Below are 20,949 nucleotides of genomic sequence, written 5' to 3'. Positions count from 1 at the left end.
GCAGAGTTTCTGTCAAGTGCCAGTCAATAATATCATAGGCACATCTCTGGTCTTTGAGCAAGTATGATGGATTGATGGCTGATAAATGGTCTTCATCTTTGTGTTGCAGGGTTGATATCTGCTCAACTCCATAGTCACAATCAATATCAGACCCAAGTACTTCATCTAATATCACAGCAATGTCACCTGCATTCTCCGTGTCTGAGTTGCAACGAGCTAGTGCACTGTCGCCATTAAGAGTGACAATAGACTCCGACATTTGATTTTGCCACTGTTGAAGCCTGATATAATCAGCCCCATGTGCGACTCCAACTCCACTCGTTCCACATGTCCAGTTGCAGTGCTCATCACCAAAGAGCTTTGTTGTCCGTGCAGCTACGATAGCCATCAATCCATGCAACTCCTCATGATGATTTTTCTGTGATTCCTCATAGGCAAGTAGATCTGCTTCCGTCAACTCAATATGCATCTCATCATCTTCACCGTCTGAATCTACAGAGTCTGCAGCAAGCGCATCCAGGTTATTGCTCATGTCCACTTGTGGTGCTTCATCATCGCTTTCACGATGGATAGATGCGGCAGCCTTGCAGTCATAATAATACTGCACACTCGCCAACACATCTCTGTCCATTTGAGATGCTGCCTCGGAAAATGATACAAATGCTGCCTTGAAGCTACCGAATCCTGCCTTGATATCCTGAAGGTCACGCCATGGAAATAGGAGGGCAAGCATCAAGGCACAATATAGACTTCTACACGTTGGGTCGTTTGGCTGCAGGAAGAATGGGCCAATGATGTTGGGTAAGGTACTGTGACCCTTGGAGCGAATGACATGGCGATGGGTATGGTTCTTGCTATGTCCCTCCTTATAATGGCTGCGATCATTTCGAGGCCGTCCACGGGAGGATGTTGTAGCATTTGATTGTCCATTGTTTTGCTTTTCAGAAGCAGGGATAGCCTCCTTGTATGTGTCGATAATAAATTCAAAAAATGAATATGATTCGAGCTCATTTCCTCGCATGGTGTAATCCTCTAGCTGTGATCGAACATATAACTGGCCTCCTGTGCAGACCTCCAGAGTCACAGTATCCTTCAATTAACCATGAGACGATGACCGCACAGAGTCTTCAACAACACACTTACATCAAGTTCATCATCCAAGTCTTCTTCATTGTGAGGTCTGTCTTCCACATCTGCATTACTCACATTGTCTTTGACTTCAACCTCTTCATCACGATTACATTCACTATTGATACCATTGTCAGTTCTTTTGTCAGACTCATTATGTTTAAAAGACATACATCGAATTCTTTGGCCATAGTTCTGGAAAAGTCACCAATAGACATCTCTTCACTATTGACCAATAAAGCAGCACATAATGATGAGAACAGATTCGATCACCCCATCCCATCAAATATGCAACCACTTGTTGACCGGATAACTCCATTTCATGATTGATGGAATGTTGACAGCAGAATATCAAAAGTTGATTATGTTCCAGGACACTTTCAAGGTGGTCGGAGTGCTCTTCATGATACAGGAGGGACTTCGCTATCAGTGCGGACACATTGTGGTTTTTGTTTTGTTTTTTTGTTTGATAGTCTGTTGAATACCACGATGCATGCTTTGTGTCAACTCCATTGGTAAGCAGCTTGATGTCATTATTGCAGCATAATGCTACTGATATCGCAGGGCAGTAGTTGTTCACATAAGGATGTGTTCGTTTGGGCTTCCAGTTTCCCTTCTCATCAATATATTTGGTACTGGACAGCTCCCATGGTGCACGTCTCTTACATACAAGCTTTCCATGCTTGTTGTAACAGAGACAGGTTGATTTTGTGCATGTATGAACCTGTTGTGACCGCACCACTCGTTTTTCCTTATCAGCAAACTCGGCTGCCCAATTTTCTGCATCAGGATCAGGTGGACAAGAGTATGGCAATTGGGTTTCACGTGGGGTACTTTTCATCATTTCTTCATCGAGACCATCTACGTGAGCTCGGATGTTCTGCTTGATGTATGCCCTGATACAATCTTGAAACTCCTCTGTTTTCAAGAACTCATGCATCTTGTTGGAATTAGGTGCATCCTCGAGCCAAATCAGCATGTGGACATGCAGAGTTCCATGTCCTTGTGCCTCAACTACCCCAAAATAAGTGCTGATGCGACCAAGGATTCCCATTGTAGTGTGAACACAATCCTTCGTCACTTCAATGCCAAAAAGTGTCTGAAGGACAGTTTTGATGATGAAGAAAAAGTACTTTGCTGCTCCGTATGGGTCACTTGCAATATTCTGTGCCCTGTGGTCACTGTCTGGCCCCACAGTTGCAAAAAATTTGTCCATGTCAATCTCTTCTCCAACGAGTACCTGTACAACAGGATCGTGAAGGTTGCTTGGATTGATGGTTATCCACAGAGATGGCCCTCGCTTCTTCATAGTTGTCCCCAAAATATGACCTCGATAAGATGGATGTAACTTGTCTGATCCTTTGACACGGCCACTGGTTGTGAAAACGTGTTTACATAGCAGGCGGACTCGAGGATTGGATATGGGAACATGCACTGCTTCCTCCTTCTCGGCTTGTTTCAAATCAGCTATGGTTATTGAGTTGATTACAAATGCATCTCGTTTGAAGTCTTTTCACTGCATTTGAATACAAGCTGATTGGAGAGCTTCTCGTTTCTGCTCGATGCTAAAGGCAACAAATGGGAAAGAATGATGGATACAGAATCAACGGTCATAGTATTGCAGTGCCCATTGTATGTGTTCATTGAATCCAATCTTCTTCTCTCGGCTTGCTTCTATCCCTCCAATATCATATGGGAAAAGAACTGGATATGCTGCAGCCAATGGATTTAGGTTTGGATTACATTCACCATGTTGACCTGAGCTGAAGTCGGAGACTGGCATTAAGCTGTGCCGCACAGCATATCCACCTTCCTTTAACTCGGACTTGTCTTCCATGTTGGTGAGTGCATACTTCATCAGCTCGTTCAATGATAACGAGTTCATTTCAGTATCTGTGACTCCAAGGAATTGCAATGGAATCACATTGGCATCTGCTCCAAAATCACATCAAAAATTTCGAAATTTTTATTGCTGAATAAACCCTCACCATGCTCAACTTCCATCACATTTTCATCTTTTTCAACTTCAATTGTATCTAGATCGTGATTTCCTACATCTGGAGTTTAAGCTATAAATTAAACTGAATTGCAGGCAAGCTCAGAGCTACTCACTATTCATCTCCGAGTCATCACATGGAACATAACCTGCACTTTCCTTCTGTACAAGACCCACATCAGTTTTGTGTTGAATGATGGACAGAATCTCCATTGGAACATCATCTTCAGGAAGGCCGTAAAGATGTTCATCTGAAATTGCGATATCCTTGTAGATCTCGCTGTGGCATTTTAACCACATGAGAGCCTTGTATACAATGCGACGTCAAACTCGGAACATGGACTTCAGCCATGTTTTTGGTAATTTTTTTGTGCCAACATATGTCACAGCGATGACTGATGCCAATGATACAGCTGGATGTGGTAGCAGTTGTCCTTCCAACATCATCACAATGGTATCCGTGTTCATGTTGTACAGTGAAACATTCCCCGTCATTCCTCATTGCAAGTGGTTGGGATTTGATGCATGATGATCCTTGGGGTATAGCTTGAAAACGTAGCACCGAGGAAAGTAATGAGACACCAAAAGTTGCTCGGGAAGAGTGAGGATTGCAAGTTCATGAGGAACATCTCCGATCCAAAGATTGTTGACAAGTGCATGTTTTGGCATTGAGTTGTTTGTGAGTGCCTGTGAACATTTGTTGCACACCCATGCCACTGCAGAAGCTCCGTCTCCTTCGATGCTGTGCTTTGCCAATAACATTCCCTCCCATAGATCATATGACGGATGGACAATGGCAGGTCTTAATCTCTGCTTGATGTTGGGAACACTCAAAATGAATATTTTTTTGCCTACACATTTGTTTGATATCAAATCAACATCAATCATCTTACATCTTACTTGAAACTCACCTTCGAATGCCATCATCTCTCATGCACAAACAACACAAACATTCATTGCAAGTGCTCTATTGCTTGTTGCCTCTCGAAATGCTCGAAAACATTGTTTCCACACCTCATCAGTTGGCAATTCCATAAATTTGGAATGATCACGAAAACTTGGTTCCACAACTTGACAATTCTCCACAGCAATGCTGCCCTCGCCTGCATTATTCTCCTGTTCCTGTTGATGTGCCTCGTATCTCTGTTTCTTCTTCTTTACTTGCTTTTTCTGCTTCCTTTCTTCCTTGACCTTGATTGCATTGTTTATTAAAGCAAGCACTTCATCAGACTGCACTCTAACGAGCTCGATAATCTTGGTCCACGGCACATTTCTAAAGGTCTGGTGAAATATGCCTGTTGGAACTGCAGCCTGCAGCTCATCCTTCATCAAATTGCCCACTAATTCTTGCACTGGCATAGTACTAGTATGATGGCCCGCGGAAATATTGGTGAGTAGTAGTGGATTTAACAATCACAATTTCATGACCGTCTTGTTCCCAAAATTTTCACTCTGCCTGTGCACCATAGTAATGGCTTATGATTTTTGTATGCTGCTAACCATGCTGAGTCCAAGAATCTGATGGCCGCGCATTTACATACTGAAGATAACGCTACTCAACAATAAATGTTGTGATTTATACACCACAAAATATGCTCATGTTCTTGTGACCAGTATATGGTCCGCAGCCTTTCCCCTTCAAAAATCAACTTTGTTGTTCTATTAAAGTTTAATGTTAAACAGAATCTGACTATTACAAAAACAACATGCCAAGCTTCAACTTCGAAAAGCCGAAGCTTCGAGCACCTTCAACGACATATACTGCTTAGACATCATCAAATCCCAATACTTGCCACCCTGCACGTATCATGCACGCTATCCCATATAATAAGTCTCAACCCATGTCACGTATTCTTCGTGCACTCACAAACCTACCCAAGTCAATATGACCCAGTCGAAGAATACATCCACGACATCCCCCCTTCTTGAAACACCACCCAGCTCTCCCGCACGTCACAAACCAGCCATGACAGCTGCTTCTGTACTCAACAAGATGCAGAATGATGAAGGTGGCTTTTACGCTGCAACACCCAAACTAGCTTACCGTGCAGAGTATTTTTCTGGTGGTCAAAAGGGTAACATCCTCATCGTGAAAGGACGGAACTTGAACGAAGATGCTGAATTCATAATCCACGGTGTATTTGAAATCAGCCGTAACAATTTCTACTTTACACCCGATGCCAATTTCAACCCTACAAATGTTTTCCAAGGACGTTTTGCAGATGTTAAACTAAACTGCAAACTCATGGCAGGCCATAGCGAGGCTTTCAAATTTCCCTCCGATGATTTTTCGGCCATTCTCAACAATATCCGTGCTTTCAAGAAGTTAGTTCCAAAAGAACGGGATTATGAGACAGTCAACATTATCCACGACTCTCTTGGCCACAGGTCAATCAAACTCACGCACAGTCTCTTCAAAGTATGTAATTGTCTTATTCACGCTGTCTCTTTGTTACCTGACTGTGCTCGATATCATAACATAGGCCAAGGCCGATGACCTTGAAGCTGATGCTAATGATGAAGGTGACGGCAATGGCAAAGGCTCAACAAGTAAGTACTAAGCTGCATACAATCTAGTGCCACACTTCTCTGACTAATTGTTTACACTAGCGACAGCAGAGAGCCTAAGTTCCGAATACAATATGGCATCTTGGCCAGTTTCTGACCGCTGCAAAGGTCATCTTCATGAACTTGTGTCTTCCCACAATATCCAACCTTTACCCACATATGATGAAAACCATAAACTTATCCCGCCGAGTCAATACGAATCGAAGCTGAAAGGTGCACTCGTCGAAGTTCATATGGCTATTTGTCACCATCGCATCAAGTCATCGAGACATGACATTTTCAATGCGGTCTTGCAAGAAATTATTGTCCTCGCTCCGCCTGCAGCCATGCCAACCAGCCCGTTCAAACGTCGCCTGCCTCAATGAAGGCCCTTCTACAGAACAACAGAACAAAGGGAAAACCCCAATCAGAGGCTAACTGGTACGTGCACGGTCTTATAATTAACACCAATTCTTTAACTAGTAACCCAATAGTACTGTCACTCGTGTAGAATTTTCTTGAACTTATGCAGACCGCATGTTTTTGTTGACTCGCCTCTTACTGTACAAAGTTGTATTTCTAGTTCGACTCTGACTCTGTATTTCCCTCGTAACTCGAATTTTGTTCAATTATTCAAACAGTACAATGGATTTAAACAGTAAACAAGGTCCCTGCCGACGAAGTCCGGCCCTTTCCTCTAGTATATAGACATAAAGGGAAAAGAGTGAAGGTAGAGATAGTGAAATGAAAAGGACAAAGGAAGACAAAAGAAACAAGCGAGAAAGGAGTGCGTACTATGTCACGACGGTTGAGATATTAGTCCTAGCGAGCATCCAGCGCTGAAGCCATAGGCTTCCTTACAATGTGGGTAAAGACATACAAGACATTGCTGAACCTTGAGGAATGGCAACATGACAGTGATCAGCTGGTAGATGAATTGGTACAGTCAGTAGTACCATATAGATAAATGGATAGATTAGATATTACCATTGTAATGATGGTTGCAGTGCTGGGCTTGGAACCACTGTTTTTGATACTTGTGCCAAATAGTATTTGTCTAATGCACTTCTGACTACCCCAATCAGAGTCTGACAGTCCAACACATGTCCGATCCTGACCTAATATACTTTCCGACAGTCTGATACATGTCTGATCCTGGCCTGATGCCCAACCCAATCAGATTCATCCTCCCTATGTCTAGTCCAGTTGCATCTATCCCCACAAGGTGTACGATTACTTATTTTCACTTGCTAAACATTATAGACAGTGTTATTACATATTTTCTCATAGTCCACAGTACCACATGTTCTATTACATAGGATTTCAGACCCAAAATATCGCTACTACTCTCACCTATAGCACTCCAAATTTCTACATAGTCACTATATAATATCTTAGACTTCCTACCTATTACTTTAGTTACTTTTCCCTACCTGTTAGTAGGATGGAAGTCACTGGATATTAGTAGTACTTTATTGTATTACAAAATATCTATCTGCTCTTTTACTCCAAAACATTCTGAAATATCCAACACTCATTTTATATGACATTTTGACATACTTCCAACACATTCCTTCCTTCACCATCCAATGCATTTCCAACAGTCCAATGCATAGTCCAACATCCAACCTGACTCCAATAATTTTGGACTTTACAGTTTCCCTTCAGACAAGTAGTTTCTAGCTTCAGAATATCTTCCTTTATTCATAACTAACTATCTAAACTGATATCAAACAGCAGCCCCTATAGGATTGAACGCACTTGCTCTGCAAATATAACAGACTAGGTTGTGCTGAAGATCTACCTAAATATTGTTGCTTAGGTAGCACTACTTTTGCTGAGCCCAGCAAAAATATTCTTCCTACACTGTCAAAGTATGGCTTCATCATCCAGATGGGCACTTCAATTTTGATGATACCAACAATCTCTATGGAAAGTCAATGGTATGTCATGCAGTCGTGATGCTCGAGTCAGGCTGACACCAAAACTCTGAAGTAAATTACTCCAGTGCCATATACGGGCATGGCCAGCCTCAAAGCTATCCTCAAGCGAGGCATGGTGGCCATCCGCAACAGCATTTTTGACTTTGTAGAGAAAGACTGCAAGCACTCGCAAAAGGATTTAAGATATGAACTGCCCCATTATTATCTTATATTTCATTTTCCCACTACATCTATCTCATCCACTAACCACCAAGTTTCTGAACGTAAACGGTATGCAGGACATGTCCTCCATTCATATGAAGACCATTCTCTCAGTAAAAGTATCAGTGAAGCCCAGCTGTGTTGGTGCTCCATGAGATGCACCTCTGAAGTTCATCTGCCAGTTTGCACTATATTTAGCACCTCTCACTCTACCTTGCTTTTAATTGTCATCAAAGGTTCTTTGTTAAAAAGTTTAAGGAAAACAAATAGGCTGGTGGAGAAAATTTATTATCATAGAAGTTTAGGAATAATCTGTACTATCCTTTTGTCAGTGAATGTGACTACGGGATAGCTTGGTGGGCCATACAGCAAGGGCCAAGTCAAAATGCCTTCTTAATTGTTTTGTCCATTGATCAGGTAAGCACACAGTGGTGGCATTGATATTATGGCTAAAGTATTTTTGCTAGGTGAAATGTAAACTCGACCTATCTTACAAGAATGCCTGTGCGCTCCACCAAAAAATTAATCATAAACTCCCTAGTGTTACTCTGTGGCACTGCAGTGTCATTCAGATATCAGGCATCAATGAAGAGTTTGAATTATTCATGCAAGATCCTGTTGAATGCATCAAAGAACTGTGGGCTAATCCTGTATATCTCGACCACCTCACCTATGCACCAGAACACCGCTTTACAGATGAAGGGAAAGTCGAGCACATTTATGATGAACTAATTAGTGATGATTGGTCTTGGGAGGCATAGGTCCATGGTTTTAAATGTTTCTTTGGCAATGTAGTGCGAAAACCTGAGTACAACAGAAACATCGTTACAAGATAAAATCCACGATCTTTCAGTAGACTCAATGAAATCAGTAAATCCTGCTGCAGGAATAGCCAGATTTGCCCTAGATTTGCTCTAGAATATATGGTAGAATATGGCTTATGCAGAGGGCTACATGGTTCAAAAACTCTTGCAGGCAATGGTGGCTTGATTATTGCAATATATGAGGGTAGGAAGTGATAAAGGTCCATATAGCTTTTTGATGAGTAGCTGCAGATACAGTAGCTTGTGGGCAATGGTAGTTAGAGCAATATATCAGCCTTGGCTGTAGATAGTGCAATGAGAGGTTGTTTTTGGGTGCTTCACACGACAGGACCTCCATTAAGCAAGACCACATACCCGGACATGGAGTGATGATGAGCATTAGATGCTCAGTCTGCATCTACATACACTTCTAGTCCTCCATCTGTTCCTCCCAGGGTAAGGACAATGTCTGCCATCACCTTTAAGTAATGCATGACACATTTACTTGCCTCCTAGTGTGCATGATCCAGATTCCTTATAAACTGGGAGAAAGTGGCCACTATGAAAGATATATCTGATCTGGTACTGGTGGTGACATACATGAGAGATCCAATTCCTCATTGATAGAGGACATTTTGCATGGCCTCATGCTGGGCATAGGTATCAGGTGAGTCTGTGTTAGTGAGTACCAGTCCAGCCTCCATAGACATCTGAGCCAATTTTGCCTCTGCAAGGCCGAACCTTTGTAGGACAGTGTCAACATATACACGTTGACAGAGTGTAATGGTGCAGGTAGGACAGTTTCTTTCTACATTGAGTCCCAGCAACCGGTTGAGTTCACCTAAGTCCAATATCTCAAAATGTTGGCTAAGGTGTTTCTTGAAATGACTAATATTGTTACGACTTGGATGGTGTCTGTTGGCGACGCTCAAACAGAGCTTGTGTCGTCAACGGTCTGTGGACGTCCTTGGGCTAGCCCAAGGTTAGGGGTCGTACTTGGCGTGTCTTCGGCAAGTACGATTTAACGCCTATGTCCAAATCGGGTAGCTTATGTCACGCGGGTGCAAGACGATAAGCTATATCGGCCGGGGATTACGACACCCGAAGGTTAATCGTAATGATCGTCGTTAATTAGAAGGACAAAAGTCCGACTAGTTAACAGGGGCTTTGTTCGTCGACGAAGTCGATGAGCAAAGGTCGAGACTATAGGCTTATCCGCGATGAGCAGATAAGAGGATAGAATATAGACTGCTGGCGAGGCAGAAGGATCACTCTGATGAGAGTATGAGGTCAAGAACCAAGTAGATTCAAGTTAAGGAATATAGTACATGGTAGCGAGTTTATATAGAGGACAGGAAACGTATTAGTGGATGATAACTCGTACTACCAGGGAAAGCAATCGGTAAAGGGTAAGACCATAACAGGAAGGCACGTTCGGTCGAGGTAGAACGTGCTTAGATAAGAATGTGAGTCAGAAGATCGAAATAAGAGGTGAAACATGCATAAGCACGATCATGCAGCTGCGGATCTAAGTATAAGTCGCATGTGCGACTGCGCACTGAGTCAGAGATCAGAAAAGGGAACTGGACAAAGGGGATGCGTCATGCATCGTGTCATAGGTTACCGTCCAGACGGTAAGGGTAAGGGGACTGTCCGCAGGATCAGTCAGGTGGTGAAACGGAGCATGGGTATGCTTCGTCAGCGAAGGGATCCGGCCAGATGTACTGGCTTTGCTGAAGCGACAGGTAGAGGGCGAACGGGAATGCGAGGATGACGAGGGTGACAAGGGTAAGGTCAGGGTAAGGGTATGATGCGAGGGCGGATACGAGGACGATTAGGAGAAAAAGAGTAGGGGCCCAAGCATCTAGATGTTCTTGTAACAAATATAGTGTAGGTGGTTGGAGGTAATGGCCATGTCATCAACCAAGACATCATAATGGTGTGCTCTTCCTGGAGGTGCTTGTAGTACATAGCCTGATCAATCTGTAAGCACTTGAATCCCAGCTTGGCAAATACTCCTGCTAGCTCTTCTGACCACTCATACCCCGCCTGCTTCAGACTCAGTAAACTCCACTTAAGTTTCAACACCTTTCTCTCCTGTCCCTGCTCCAAGTATCCAGACAGCAGGCACATATAAATGTTCTCTTTTAACTCTGCATAAAGGTATGTACTCTCTATATCCACTTGGTGGATTTCCCAGTCCTTCTATACAGCCATAGCAAGGATGGTCCAGATTGTGGACATGTTTGACATGGGTGCAAATGTTTCAAAAAAGTCGAGGCCATGTTGCTGGTGCTGACCTTTGGTGACTAGCCTAGCCAGTAGTTTGAGTTTCTGGCCATTGGGGCCACATTTGGTGGCAAGGATGAAATGACAAGGTATTGAATTAGCACATGCTAGTAAGGTGACAACTTCCCACATTCTGAGCTTCTCCAGTTGACTAATCTCATAGTCAATGGCTTCCTGCCATTCTGCTGCATCCAGTCCATTTAATGCCTACTTTAAGGTGGACTCGGTTACATCTGCTGCTAATGTCATGTCCTGCCACCTGGTGAGTGATTCTTCATCATCATGCTCTAACTCTTTGGCTTCCAGGCAGGTCACCGTGTGTGTACATATATGACTCTTGGTTCTGGTAGACTGGAAGGTCATGTGTCTTGGGCTTGGGGTGAGGTTGGTTGGACAGGCTGAACACCAGGTGCATTAGTATCCCCTTGGACGGTGCTAACTTTAGGACTTTCAGGGCTGGACTCCCTCTTGTTCAGAACGTCATCTGCCACCTTAATATTCATTGGCACGAATGTGACATTCTATTCGATAGTCATTTGCCTCTTCATCTCCTAATATATCCTGTACACCTTGCTCTCTGTGTCAATCCCAACAAAAATGGCCTTCCCAGCCTTCAACTCCAACTTCCCAGTGTCCTGCAGGTAGACATAAAGCCTCGACCTAAATTTCCATGCCTTTTCCAGGTTCAATTTAGTGCCATGCACTAACTTGAATGCAGTGGTCCCAGGGGTGGCTCACAAAGGTAAATGGTTTTTCAGCCAGGCAGCATAGTTGATAGCCTCTGCCCACAGGTACTTGGGCAAGTCCTTTGCAAGAAGCATAGCCCTAGCATGCTCTACCAGAGTGTGATTCAGGCACTCTGTAACACCATTTTGTTGTAAAGAGTGGTGCACAGTAAGCTGCTGCTCAATACCCTGCTACATGAGGTATTGATCAAACTCTTCGCTAAGATACTCTAAGTCGCCTTCTCTATCTGACCTAATCTTTTGGATATGTGTTCCAGGTGTCTGGTGTGCCACCCACACCTTGTACTGCTTGAAGGCCACTAGAGCCTCGCTCTTGACCTTTAGGAACTTTAAGGTGGTCTGCCTGGTATAGTCATCCATGAAGCTGATATAATAGGTACATCCACCTATGCTCCTCATCTGGGCTAGACCCCAAAGGTCCATGTGCACTAACTCGCCATAGTCCTTTGCTCTATTTTTCATTTCATCAGGGAATGGTCTACATGTAGACTTTGCCTTGATGCATGCATCATAGAACTCTGGCTGGGAGGTGAGGTCAACCTATATTCCCTTAACTATACCCTTCTTCATGGCATTGAGGATGGCAGTGTGTGAGATGTGGCCTAGGGCACGGTGGACTTCATTAACAGTGAGTTTGGTTTTCACCACATTAGCATGCTCCTTGTGCTGACTGTGAACACTGTAAAGCCACTCTACTTGAGGAATCTGCACAATTACATTGCACTTCAGGCCTTTCAACAGGATTTTGCATATTCGTCCCTTGAATAGGACTGCGAGACCAGCTGCGGTGATTCTGTTGGTGGAGATAAGTACTATTGGTAAGTAGACAGTGCTCATATTCTTTGGTGATGATATTGATAAGCTCATAGAGGGATAATGGTGTCTTGGTGATTTTCACAGCCATATTCATAGAGGAGAGGAGAGGTTGGCAAGATTCAGGTAAGGATCCAAGGATTATAAGGTAGGCCTCATCCAGTTCCAGCACCTCATGTAAGCACTAACCCTAACCCTAAGTTGTGGCCAAATCTCTGATGAAAAATTTTTACAACTCTGAAGGACTGCTGTTTTGGAAACCAGAGGCCTTAGAAACATTGTTTGAAAATTTTTATTATCTATACACATCATGTATACAATGAAATGAGCCAATCAAAATATTTGCATAAGTATAACTATGACTAACTATATTACATAAAATGTCAGTGTTGAAGAGTTTGTGAGTTGAATGACTTACTGTTTGATCTGTAGAGACTTGTGAGACGTGTCTGGATAGCTTTGAACTTGTTTCCCATTTTAATGCCAGTAGCAGGAGTTTTTGAGGTATTTCTAAGGCTCATACATCCTTGCCTCTCCCTCAGCAGGATGTCACGTGTTTGATTATATAAGCAGCCAGATACTTCAAGGAGGATTTCCCATTATTTTTTTTCACTGTTCCAGCACATGGAAATGATATTCCAAGTCATTTTACACTTTTGATGTTTTTGACTTATTTCTCCATGAGTTCTGATCCAAAAATTAAAATTCTTCCTGGGCCTTGATAAGACACCTTTCCAGCAATTATATTTGGCACAGATTGGTTTCATATGGATGCTATTTGAAGATGTTGAACAGCTCAACCTTGCTTACTTAAGGGGTGCTGGAACTGGATGAGGCCTACCTTGGTATGGAAGTCGGTATCAACAACCATTATGCCCATCCCAGCGGCCAGGGATTCACGTAGGTGCAGGAGTTCAGAGAAATGGGCCTTAATATTGCCTCCTTCTTCACACTTAGTCTCCTGGAGCCTCCACCTAAGGTCTATTTGCATGAGTTCCATCTTACTCTCATGAATCTGACATATCTCTTTCCAGATCTCAGATGCAGACCCTAGCTTCAGGACTTGCAGCAGTAGCCAATCCGTGATTGTGCAGAATATCTGCTGCTTAATGAGTGAGTTCTTCTGATGATACTTGTTGATCTTTTTGTTGAGCTCATCGATCTCTGTTTGCGTAGGCGTTGTACAATCCAGCTTCATAACAACACCCTTCGAGCTTATGATGAAGGGTGCAGGCTCAATAGCTCAACCATCGGTATATCTCATTAATTCTCATGCACCTATTGCTGTTAATGTCTGTTCCTTGTAGGTTATCCAGTGTGAGCTGTCTTCTGCAAGCTTCAGGATGTTCAAGAGGCTAGAGTTGATGCTCGGAGTAGATGAGTCCATGGTTGAGTCAGGGCTCATAACCTGACATGAGTGATAATGAGCAGGAGGTTTACGACATGCTAAACAATGAGAATAATCTCAGTATCTTGATAGAACTCATTACTACACAGGAAGTACCTAACCAATGAGAATACTATGTCCTTGTGAGTACATACAAAAACTAAATAGAAGGATGGTATACACACATCTCAGTATCCTGATAAAACTGAGATGCACTGACATTTGTATGTGATCCTTTAAGCATTTTAGCATAGGGACAGAAATTTTTACTAATATTGAGATATTCTGATAGGTGTCACATGCGTTGCTCACTCACTCCATCTGGGGTTGCGCTCGCCTATTCACTCCTCTCCTCCATCAGCTGTTTTGGATGCTGACAGTTTTTTGTGCTAATGGCATCTAATTCAAGGTAATATGTTATACATGATCTATATACAGTATATATCGTACCAACACACCATCATCTTGTCTTCTTACCACACTGCTCTCCTAATTGTGACTCCGCACAGTGTTTGCCGCTCCGGCATCATCATCTCATAAGCATGTCACACTGTGGTCACATCATGTGATCGAAATCGCAAGTCGTCTACCTTAATTGGAACCGCACATGACAGAACTTCCGAATCTGGATCCAAGGCTTTTGCCAAATAAGTGCCAGGCTGTCAGTGCGTAACAATTTATGTACAGATCCATAATTTGTTGTCGCTTACCACCCACAGACGCAATCATCGGAACGACATGAAGAGGACAAAACAAAACAGGTTTTCTAATCGCCGTAAAAACAAAGTCGACAAGAGCACACAAAATCACCAGCAAAACCAGACAGTACAGTCCGACACTGAAGAGAGCGTCCAATTGCCACGAAAGAAAGTAAGATGGGAGGGCAATTCCGAATCAGCGGAAGCAGTAGCAGATACGGAGAACGGCCCTAGCTCGGAGGACGATGCGAGCACATCAAAGGTGGAATTTCGCAAAGACAGTTGCGTCCTGTGAAGCTAACCATCTAGTTAGATCTGCTTGACAATATTTTGCCAGTCGTAAGTCGTCCAATGAGTATGTGTTACCAATGCATATAGGCTAAGCGCGTTCCCTCCAGAGGACGCATTGCAGGCGCCTACTATGATTCCGTCAGGTGTATAGTCTATGTACTTGAAGATACGCAAGAGGATATTCACTTCGATCTTACGAACATGCGTTAAGTCGAATCCTTCTCATTATTTCGCCCATCTGAAGCTGGACCAGTTCTCGAGCAATGCAACGCTGACATAGTGTTGACCAGCTCCAAAGCTGATGACCCGTTTATATCGGTCCTTCAGAAATTTGGTATGCTCTCTTCCGCCAACTGCATATATGCGCGGATATTCAACCCAACGACTCAGCTGAGGCTTCTGGAGGGGTCTTTCAAATTAGGCCACATAAAGAGTTCACTCCTCACAGAGGGAGAGACCGCTTGTTATCGCTTCCTTTTCTCTCCGAGTTGACAACTGAAGATACTGGTCAATGTTTGTCATCCGACAATAGTTCAGGTGCTGAGCCAGGAAACGCATATGAATTTATGCAAAAGCGCAAACAGGCAGCAGGCGACCCAACTATGAAAAGATGGAATGCGGCGATTAGGTTGGCCAACTATGCATCGGTGGAATCTTCTCCTCTTTGCGTGCGTGTAGGTACTTGGGTGCAGTTTTTTTGTCTCATTTGTGAACTATAGATCTCGTGCCTTGGCGCTCTGCTCGACTATCTTACGAGAGAGCGAGCGGCGAGTGACCTGGATGATGATGCAGGCGTCGAGGGGCTCAACATCTCCGGCATCGAAGTGTTGACCATGTAAGTCGGTATCGCCAACGTTTCACACAGGATTGCGTTGATTCCTTTCTAAGAGATCAGGTCATGCATATCAATGCTGAGGCACTGTTGTAAGTGAGGTATCAGGGTGTTACCTTGAGAATACATTAAACAATAAAGCACAGTTCGCTTCAGATATTCGAAAACGAGAGTCACGCGTCCATCCACTCTGATAAGACAAAAGAAGGTTTGTCGCTTTTTGGTATGTTGTCACGACTATCGATGTCGTCACGTTCATCAATATGCTACAGGTATCCTTGATAATACTCGGACACCCTTGGGTCGTTCGTTACTCCGCACCTGGCTCATGCGTCCATCTCTGTCCATTCCTGTAATCGCCGCCCGCCATGACGCTATCGAATGCTTTCTACACCCGGAGAACTTAGCACCTGCGAGTGCTTTACAGACTCACTTGAAGGGTATCAAGAATATTCCGAGGATTCTTGGACTCCTGCAATCTGGAAAAGCTGGCGTTGGTGACTGGCAAGGCCTAGTGAAGGTGTGATTCACCCTGGCCTCGTTTCAAATTCAATTGACGTCAAGCAAAGTTCACATATCACTCTGCAATGCTACGCGACGCCCTGGCGGAACTTCACGGAGGTGATCGAGTAGAGATTGTACAAAAGGTACGGTATTAGCGAGCAGCCTGTCAGGAGAATTTGGACTGAATGAGCTGTTAGTTGGTTGCAACTTTGGACATTGCGAGCTTCAAGGACACCGGAAATGCTGTCAATGAGACGGTAAGCGCTTTCATTGATGTTTCTATCTACTCATACACCGGTTAGATCGACTGGGAGGAATCTACCAACAATAATCGCATATGTGTTAGGCCATACATCGACGAGGAACTAGATCAGAGGAAACACATTTACGCTGGATTGGACGCTGTCTTGGTGGGGTTATTCCTGTCTCGACGATGCTCTGTCATTTGCTCACTATGATATAGTGTAAGGTCGCTGAGCAGATATGCCAAAACATTCCTGTGGATTACACAACGTCCTTGAACGTGGTATATTTCCCACAGCTAGGTGATGCATTCCCGAACCTAGCATAAGTGTATATTCAACGGTTTCAATCGGCAGGTTTTTTGATTTGCGTTCCAATGCAGGAGGAATGGAGGTCTGAGGAAGGCATCAAGGTTCTGGATGGATGGAACTTCCAGGTAAGTCCCGATGTCCTTGCCATCTGATGTAGCGGGCTGATTAAATCGTTCAGTTCTCCTCAGAGCAAGTGATAGGTCTTGTCAATGATTGACTTTGTGACTGAACAGCATCTTTTCAGCGCCCATGTGTATTTCAAATCGGAAGAGATGCATGGTAAGCTTGCCTAGAACCTTATTTCGAGAAAATGTGCGATCCGGGTCTAAGACATGGACATGCACATCGGCGATCTCCACCCATCAATAGTCGGTGCGAGTTTTGATAACTTCTCATCGGTAAGAGACTCACGGGCAACAGACCGTGAAATAGAGATCGTCCAAGAGCTCTCGGAACGGATCCTTGTATTTAGTGAAGGGATGAGACGAACATGTGACGTTTGTGCCGAAGTGGACTGCCTGCTTGCCTTTGCCGAGGCTTCTCGGGCATACAATTACTGTCGGCCTCAGATGTCAGAGGATCCTATCATCGACATTGATCAAGGACGGTGAGCCTTGTGGAATGCTGCTTGTTACATTATTGACCTTCTCTCGTAAGACACCCTTTACAAGAGCAGGTTGTCGATATTTTTGTTCCCAATAATGCTCAGCTTGTAGCTGGTATCGGTTTCAGTGGCAGCGCTGAACTGCAGACAGAAGGCAACAGTCTACCAATGTGTAGCAGCGTTGTTTTGTGCACTGGCGCGAATGCATGCGGAAAAGTAGGTTCGAATTACACGTCATAATATCAGCTAAATTCCCTCTTGTACAATTCAGAGTGTCTACCTGAAACAGGTAGAGATCTAACCAGTCACATACTAGGATGTATTGAAATGATTACAGGTTGCTCTGATTCAATATATGGCCCAGGTTGGCAACCGCTCTGAAGTGTTGGGCAACTTGTAACTCATCAATGACAATTTAGATCGGCTGGTAAGGAACTCGTGGCTGCTTCCATGCTTCGTGACCCCGTGAAGTTTTGTTCCAGCGATATCTGCTACCCTGGGAATCGTCGACAAAAGTGACATTCTGGAATTTCTCGCTTTATGCTAACTAATCCTTGTCTGCAGTCTTTACTCGTATACAGACCCGCGAATCAGTATCCAAAGTATCATCGCAGTTTCCCCGATTCCCTCCTATGCTGAAATGGCTACAAGGCCCAGTCCGCTTTTATGATTGATCTCAATCAGGTCTCCCTGGCCCTCCGGAATTGTACCGTGAAGTCTCTCATTCTCCTCGACGAATTCGGAAAGGGGACAATCCCTGCAGGCTCGTTCGCTCCACGGTGCAAGCATAATTGTTGATTCTTACTTGTCCATAGACGGGGCTGGGTTGTTTTGCGGTGTCATCAAGCATCTCCTCAACCGAGGATCTCAATGTCCCAAGGTTTTAGCTGCCACACATTTCCATGAAGTCTTTCAGAAGGACATGCTCGATCCCCACAAGTTTCCAATCACGTTTTTCCACATGCAGGTGCTCTTCACTTCAAGCAAAGGCAACAACCTCGATCCCGGTGACGTGTCGATATCTGAAGACTTAGACTTGACCAATCATGAACGATCGGAACCTACATTTTCTGTCGCCCCTGGAGAGAAGATAACCTATCTTTATCGGTACCTTCTGGGTTTATACGATCATCGACGTACCTAATCAACGAACCAGTATCTCCCCGGGTCTTTCCCGCAATTCTCATGCAGCTCAATGTGCTACGATATTTGGTTTGCCGTCCCGTATTGCGCAGCGTGCACAGTACGTCAGGTAGGTTTTCTTCCTCTTGCGCACCCATTGAAAGATTATTTACTGGTGCGTCAAGCAAATTGTTGGGCGACCATGAACTTGGGCAGCTTTTGGAAGAGAAAATGACCGCGGAGGAGCAAGAAAACATCAAGGCTGCTGGGATTGCCACCTACAAATTTCTGGCCATGGATCTCACGAACGATTCTCATGAAAAAGACATCAAATCAAGGCTTGTAAAAGTGCTTGGTCGGGTTCATCATGAATGATTATATTCCACCCATGTGTATGATATCACTGTAAAGATTACTGTGACTCTAGAAAATCCAAGCAAAGCCTTCTCAGTCAAATTTCGGGAAATATTATCTTCCTGCCCAAAAATTTGTCTCGAGTGAACCAGTGGATGGACCTTCAACTTGCTAAGTTTGCTGTCGTGCAGCGGTCTTAGTAGTAGGGAGAATAAAAGGAAACGTTGCTTTATAGATGAGAGCCCCGAAGGAGCGACCCGGCCACAACCTGTGCAAGAGAAAGCCGAGGTGAGCTGCGAGGGCCAGTGGGCATCAGGTCTAGGTGCCAGCCACACGAGCCCCTGGATTCGGAAGAGGTAGTACTACTCAGTGTGTACTTGAAGCTAACGGCCTTTAGGGACAAGTAGTAATGTAGGCTGCGAGAATCCGAGAGTCAACGAGGACAAGCTTAAGGGAGTGGTGAGTAGAGAGAATAAAGATGGAAGGCAGCAGGCAGGTTCGAGCCTTGATGCGGAAACTTGTACTACCTCGCTCACCTGAGTAGCCCAAAAAGTAGACCTTACTGTACTGGGTGAATGCCCACCTCGTCAAGTATAATTTACTGTCTCGGAGTACTTCGAGCACATGCGTCATCTTCAGACCCAACCCCTCCTCGAGCAAGTACCAGTGTATCTAGTAGTGTTTGCAAGTTCTGAGGAGCACGCACCCTGTCAGTGTGAGATCTTGAGATACTATGGCATGAGTCTGTACAGTACTTAAATAAGTTACAAGTCGAACAAGCAAAGAAAAACGGTATAACAAGGAAAGCAAGAATGTCCAGCGCGGTCTACTATGCGAGCTTGCTCTCCCTCTTCGCTTGTTGCACCTGCGCCAAGCGGTGACTCCGTAAAGTCATGGATGTGCCCTGGGCTGTCTTTTTTGCTGCCGCTGAAGGCACGGAAGGTGCTACAGCAGCCTGAGATAAGGCTATTCGCGTGTCATCCGATGCAAATCCAGGAATACGGATATTGTGATTGCGTTCTGATACAACAATGAGAATTAGAACGAAGAAGAATGAATTGATCACGCTTACCAAGGTGAAGCTGGAGGTCTTTGACTTCGAGCGTGTCACCGCCGCGATGTTTTGCCAATCGACAGCCGAAGTTCGTGACCGAGTCAATGAACTCGTCAGCAATTTGAAGAAGTAGCTGCAAACGGTACAATAAGATGTCAAGGCATTTGCATTTGAATACAGGGGCTTACATCCTCCACCTCAGGTTCGATCCGAACATTGGGATCAACACTTGAGACGAGGTCTTGTATCGACCGTCTCATGCTCTGATCTCCTGGGGTATTCTTTCTCCGTGGATGGTTGTCCTCTAAGCTGAGCATGCCAGCATCGTCCGTGGATCGTGCGATCTGAGCAGGGGTACCTAGTGATATAGATCAACATCAGTACTCGGACGGGATCGCTACTTCTCCCGCAAATGATCATCAGGAGCTCACCAGACAGTCTACCACCAGCCATCCCGCCTGTAAGAGTTGGTCTTCCTTGCTGCGCAGCTGACCACTGGACGGGCCCTGGATTGGTGATGTTGAGAGTTTGGCTAATGGGATACCCGTCACCAGGTGTAGATGTAAGAACAGGTGCTGGTGACCCGCTTTTAAAAGCGGTAGCAGTCGTTGCAGCAGCCCCGGTCTACCGCAAACGGGATGAGACAAAGGAGGTTCCTACCCATCGAGTCATACCTTTGTACCGCTATTCGCAGTTGAAGTGCCAGCCACACTTCCGGAAGCAGCACTGGTCGCGGACTTGTGTTTTTCAGCGTAATCTTTCAGCTACAGATAAGACGCCTAGGTGAGACAAATAAATCTCACTTGGTTTAAAAGCCGACGGACCTGCTGGATCTGTACGGCAGTAAGCTTGCCCTGCCGCATTAGCTCGCCAAGCTGGCCCATATTCTGCTCGAGGAGCTGAGCTATGCGCGTGCTTGATGCTGCCTCGCCATTTTGGCTTTTAAAGGCACTAGTCAGGGCGGTAATTATGTTCGCGGGGTTTGGTGGAGCCGCTGTTGTTGTTGCTGCTTCGTTCGTCGCCATATTTATGATTTCTTCCTCCTCGTTGTCCAACTCTTAGAAGCGTGGCACAACCGTGAGA

The 20,949-nt window shown here is 44.5% G+C and overlaps 6 protein-coding genes across 6 annotated transcripts; 3 read left to right on the top strand and 3 right to left on the bottom strand.

The window, feature by feature from the left end:
* Positions 1-1,288: 1,288 nt before the first annotated feature.
* EDB93DRAFT_1082624 (uncharacterized protein) lies at positions 1,289-1,969 on the bottom strand (the record flags this gene model as incomplete). Its single annotated transcript, XM_041445695.1, has 1 exon — positions 1,289-1,969. One exon carries the CDS (start codon positions 1,967-1,969, stop codon positions 1,289-1,291), a length of 681 nt encoding a protein of 226 aa, XP_041309282.1.
* Positions 1,970-2,731: 762 nt separating this feature from the next.
* EDB93DRAFT_1102873 (uncharacterized protein) lies at positions 2,732-4,483 on the bottom strand (the record flags this gene model as incomplete). Its single annotated transcript, XM_041447252.1, has 7 exons — positions 2,732-3,060; positions 3,117-3,179; positions 3,241-3,430; positions 3,707-3,811; positions 3,833-3,975; positions 4,036-4,051; positions 4,139-4,483. 7 exons carry the CDS (start codon positions 4,481-4,483, stop codon positions 2,732-2,734), a joined length of 1,191 nt encoding a protein of 396 aa, XP_041309281.1.
* Positions 4,484-5,009: 526 nt separating this feature from the next.
* Positions 5,010-6,057, top strand: EDB93DRAFT_1102872 (uncharacterized protein; the record flags this gene model as incomplete). The annotated part of the gene is made up of 3 exons (XM_041447251.1): positions 5,010-5,543; positions 5,608-5,674; positions 5,735-6,057. The coding sequence occupies 3 exons, from the start codon at positions 5,010-5,012 to the stop codon at positions 6,055-6,057; spliced, it is 924 nt and encodes a 307-aa protein (XP_041309280.1).
* A 2,073-nt stretch (positions 6,058-8,130) lies between these two features.
* On the top strand, positions 8,131-8,576 carry EDB93DRAFT_1082625 (uncharacterized protein; the record flags this gene model as incomplete). The annotated part of the gene is made up of 2 exons (XM_041445696.1): positions 8,131-8,214; positions 8,283-8,576. Coding segments are annotated over 2 exons (378 nt in total), but the record flags the coding sequence as incomplete, so codon positions are not given.
* A 5,934-nt stretch (positions 8,577-14,510) lies between these two features.
* On the top strand, positions 14,511-18,937 carry EDB93DRAFT_1136811 (DNA mismatch repair protein MutS). The gene is made up of 24 exons (XM_041449178.1): positions 14,511-14,813; positions 14,865-14,890; positions 14,950-15,047; positions 15,096-15,176; positions 15,233-15,510; positions 15,562-15,677; positions 15,731-15,766; positions 15,821-15,897; positions 15,947-16,194; positions 16,244-16,321; positions 16,376-16,435; positions 16,481-16,588; positions 16,642-16,723; positions 16,778-16,869; positions 16,966-17,011; positions 17,063-17,104; positions 17,153-17,339; positions 17,390-17,556; positions 17,819-17,851; positions 17,901-17,938; positions 17,988-18,129; positions 18,152-18,443; positions 18,493-18,588; positions 18,644-18,937. The coding sequence occupies exons 1-24, from the start codon at positions 14,592-14,594 to the stop codon at positions 18,831-18,833; spliced, it is 2,835 nt and encodes a 944-aa protein (XP_041309278.1). The 5' UTR covers positions 14,511-14,591; the 3' UTR covers positions 18,834-18,937.
* Positions 18,938-19,370: 433 nt separating this feature from the next.
* Positions 19,371-20,935, bottom strand: EDB93DRAFT_1136804 (transcription initiation factor TFIID subunit A-domain-containing protein). The gene is made up of 6 exons (XM_041449177.1): positions 20,691-20,935; positions 20,541-20,630; positions 20,298-20,490; positions 20,055-20,224; positions 19,885-19,999; positions 19,371-19,832 (listed from the first exon to the last, which is right to left on the bottom strand). Exons 1-6 carry the CDS (start codon positions 20,889-20,891, stop codon positions 19,642-19,644), a joined length of 960 nt encoding a protein of 319 aa, XP_041309277.1. The 5' UTR covers positions 20,892-20,935; the 3' UTR covers positions 19,371-19,641.
* Positions 20,936-20,949: the final 14 nt, after the last annotated feature.

The sequence above is a fragment of the Suillus bovinus genome (assembly GCF_016758785.1).
Source record: "Suillus bovinus strain UH-Sbo-P2 chromosome Unknown EDB93scaffold_17, whole genome shotgun sequence".
In the NCBI taxonomy this organism is placed as follows: domain Eukaryota; kingdom Fungi; phylum Basidiomycota; class Agaricomycetes; order Boletales; family Suillaceae; genus Suillus; species Suillus bovinus.
Note: the sequence above shows the minus strand (reverse complement) of the source record. Positions and strands in the feature narration are given on the sequence as shown.

Bases quoted from the DNA above. Each gene is read 5' to 3' on its own strand.
- EDB93DRAFT_1136811 (XM_041449178.1), top strand. From the start codon at position 14,592: ATGAAGAGGACAAAACAAAACAGGTTTTCTAATCGCCGTAAAAACAAA. The intron at 17,340-17,389 runs GTGAGCCTTGTG...TTCTCTCGTAAG, and splicing joins ATCGACATTGATCAAGGACG to ACACCCTTTACAAGAGCAGG. The intron at 18,444-18,492 runs GTACCTTCTGGG...TCAACGAACCAG, and splicing joins AAGATAACCTATCTTTATCG to TATCTCCCCGGGTCTTTCCC.
- EDB93DRAFT_1136804 (XM_041449177.1), bottom strand. From the start codon at position 20,891: ATGGCGACGAACGAAGCAGCAACAACAACAGCGGCTCCACCAAACCCC. The intron at 20,631-20,690 runs GTCCGTCGGCTT...TCTTATCTGTAG, and splicing joins CTGCCGTACAGATCCAGCAG to CTGAAAGATTACGCTGAAAA. The intron at 19,833-19,884 runs GTAAGCGTGATC...TTGTTGTATCAG, and splicing joins AGACCTCCAGCTTCACCTTG to AACGCAATCACAATATCCGT.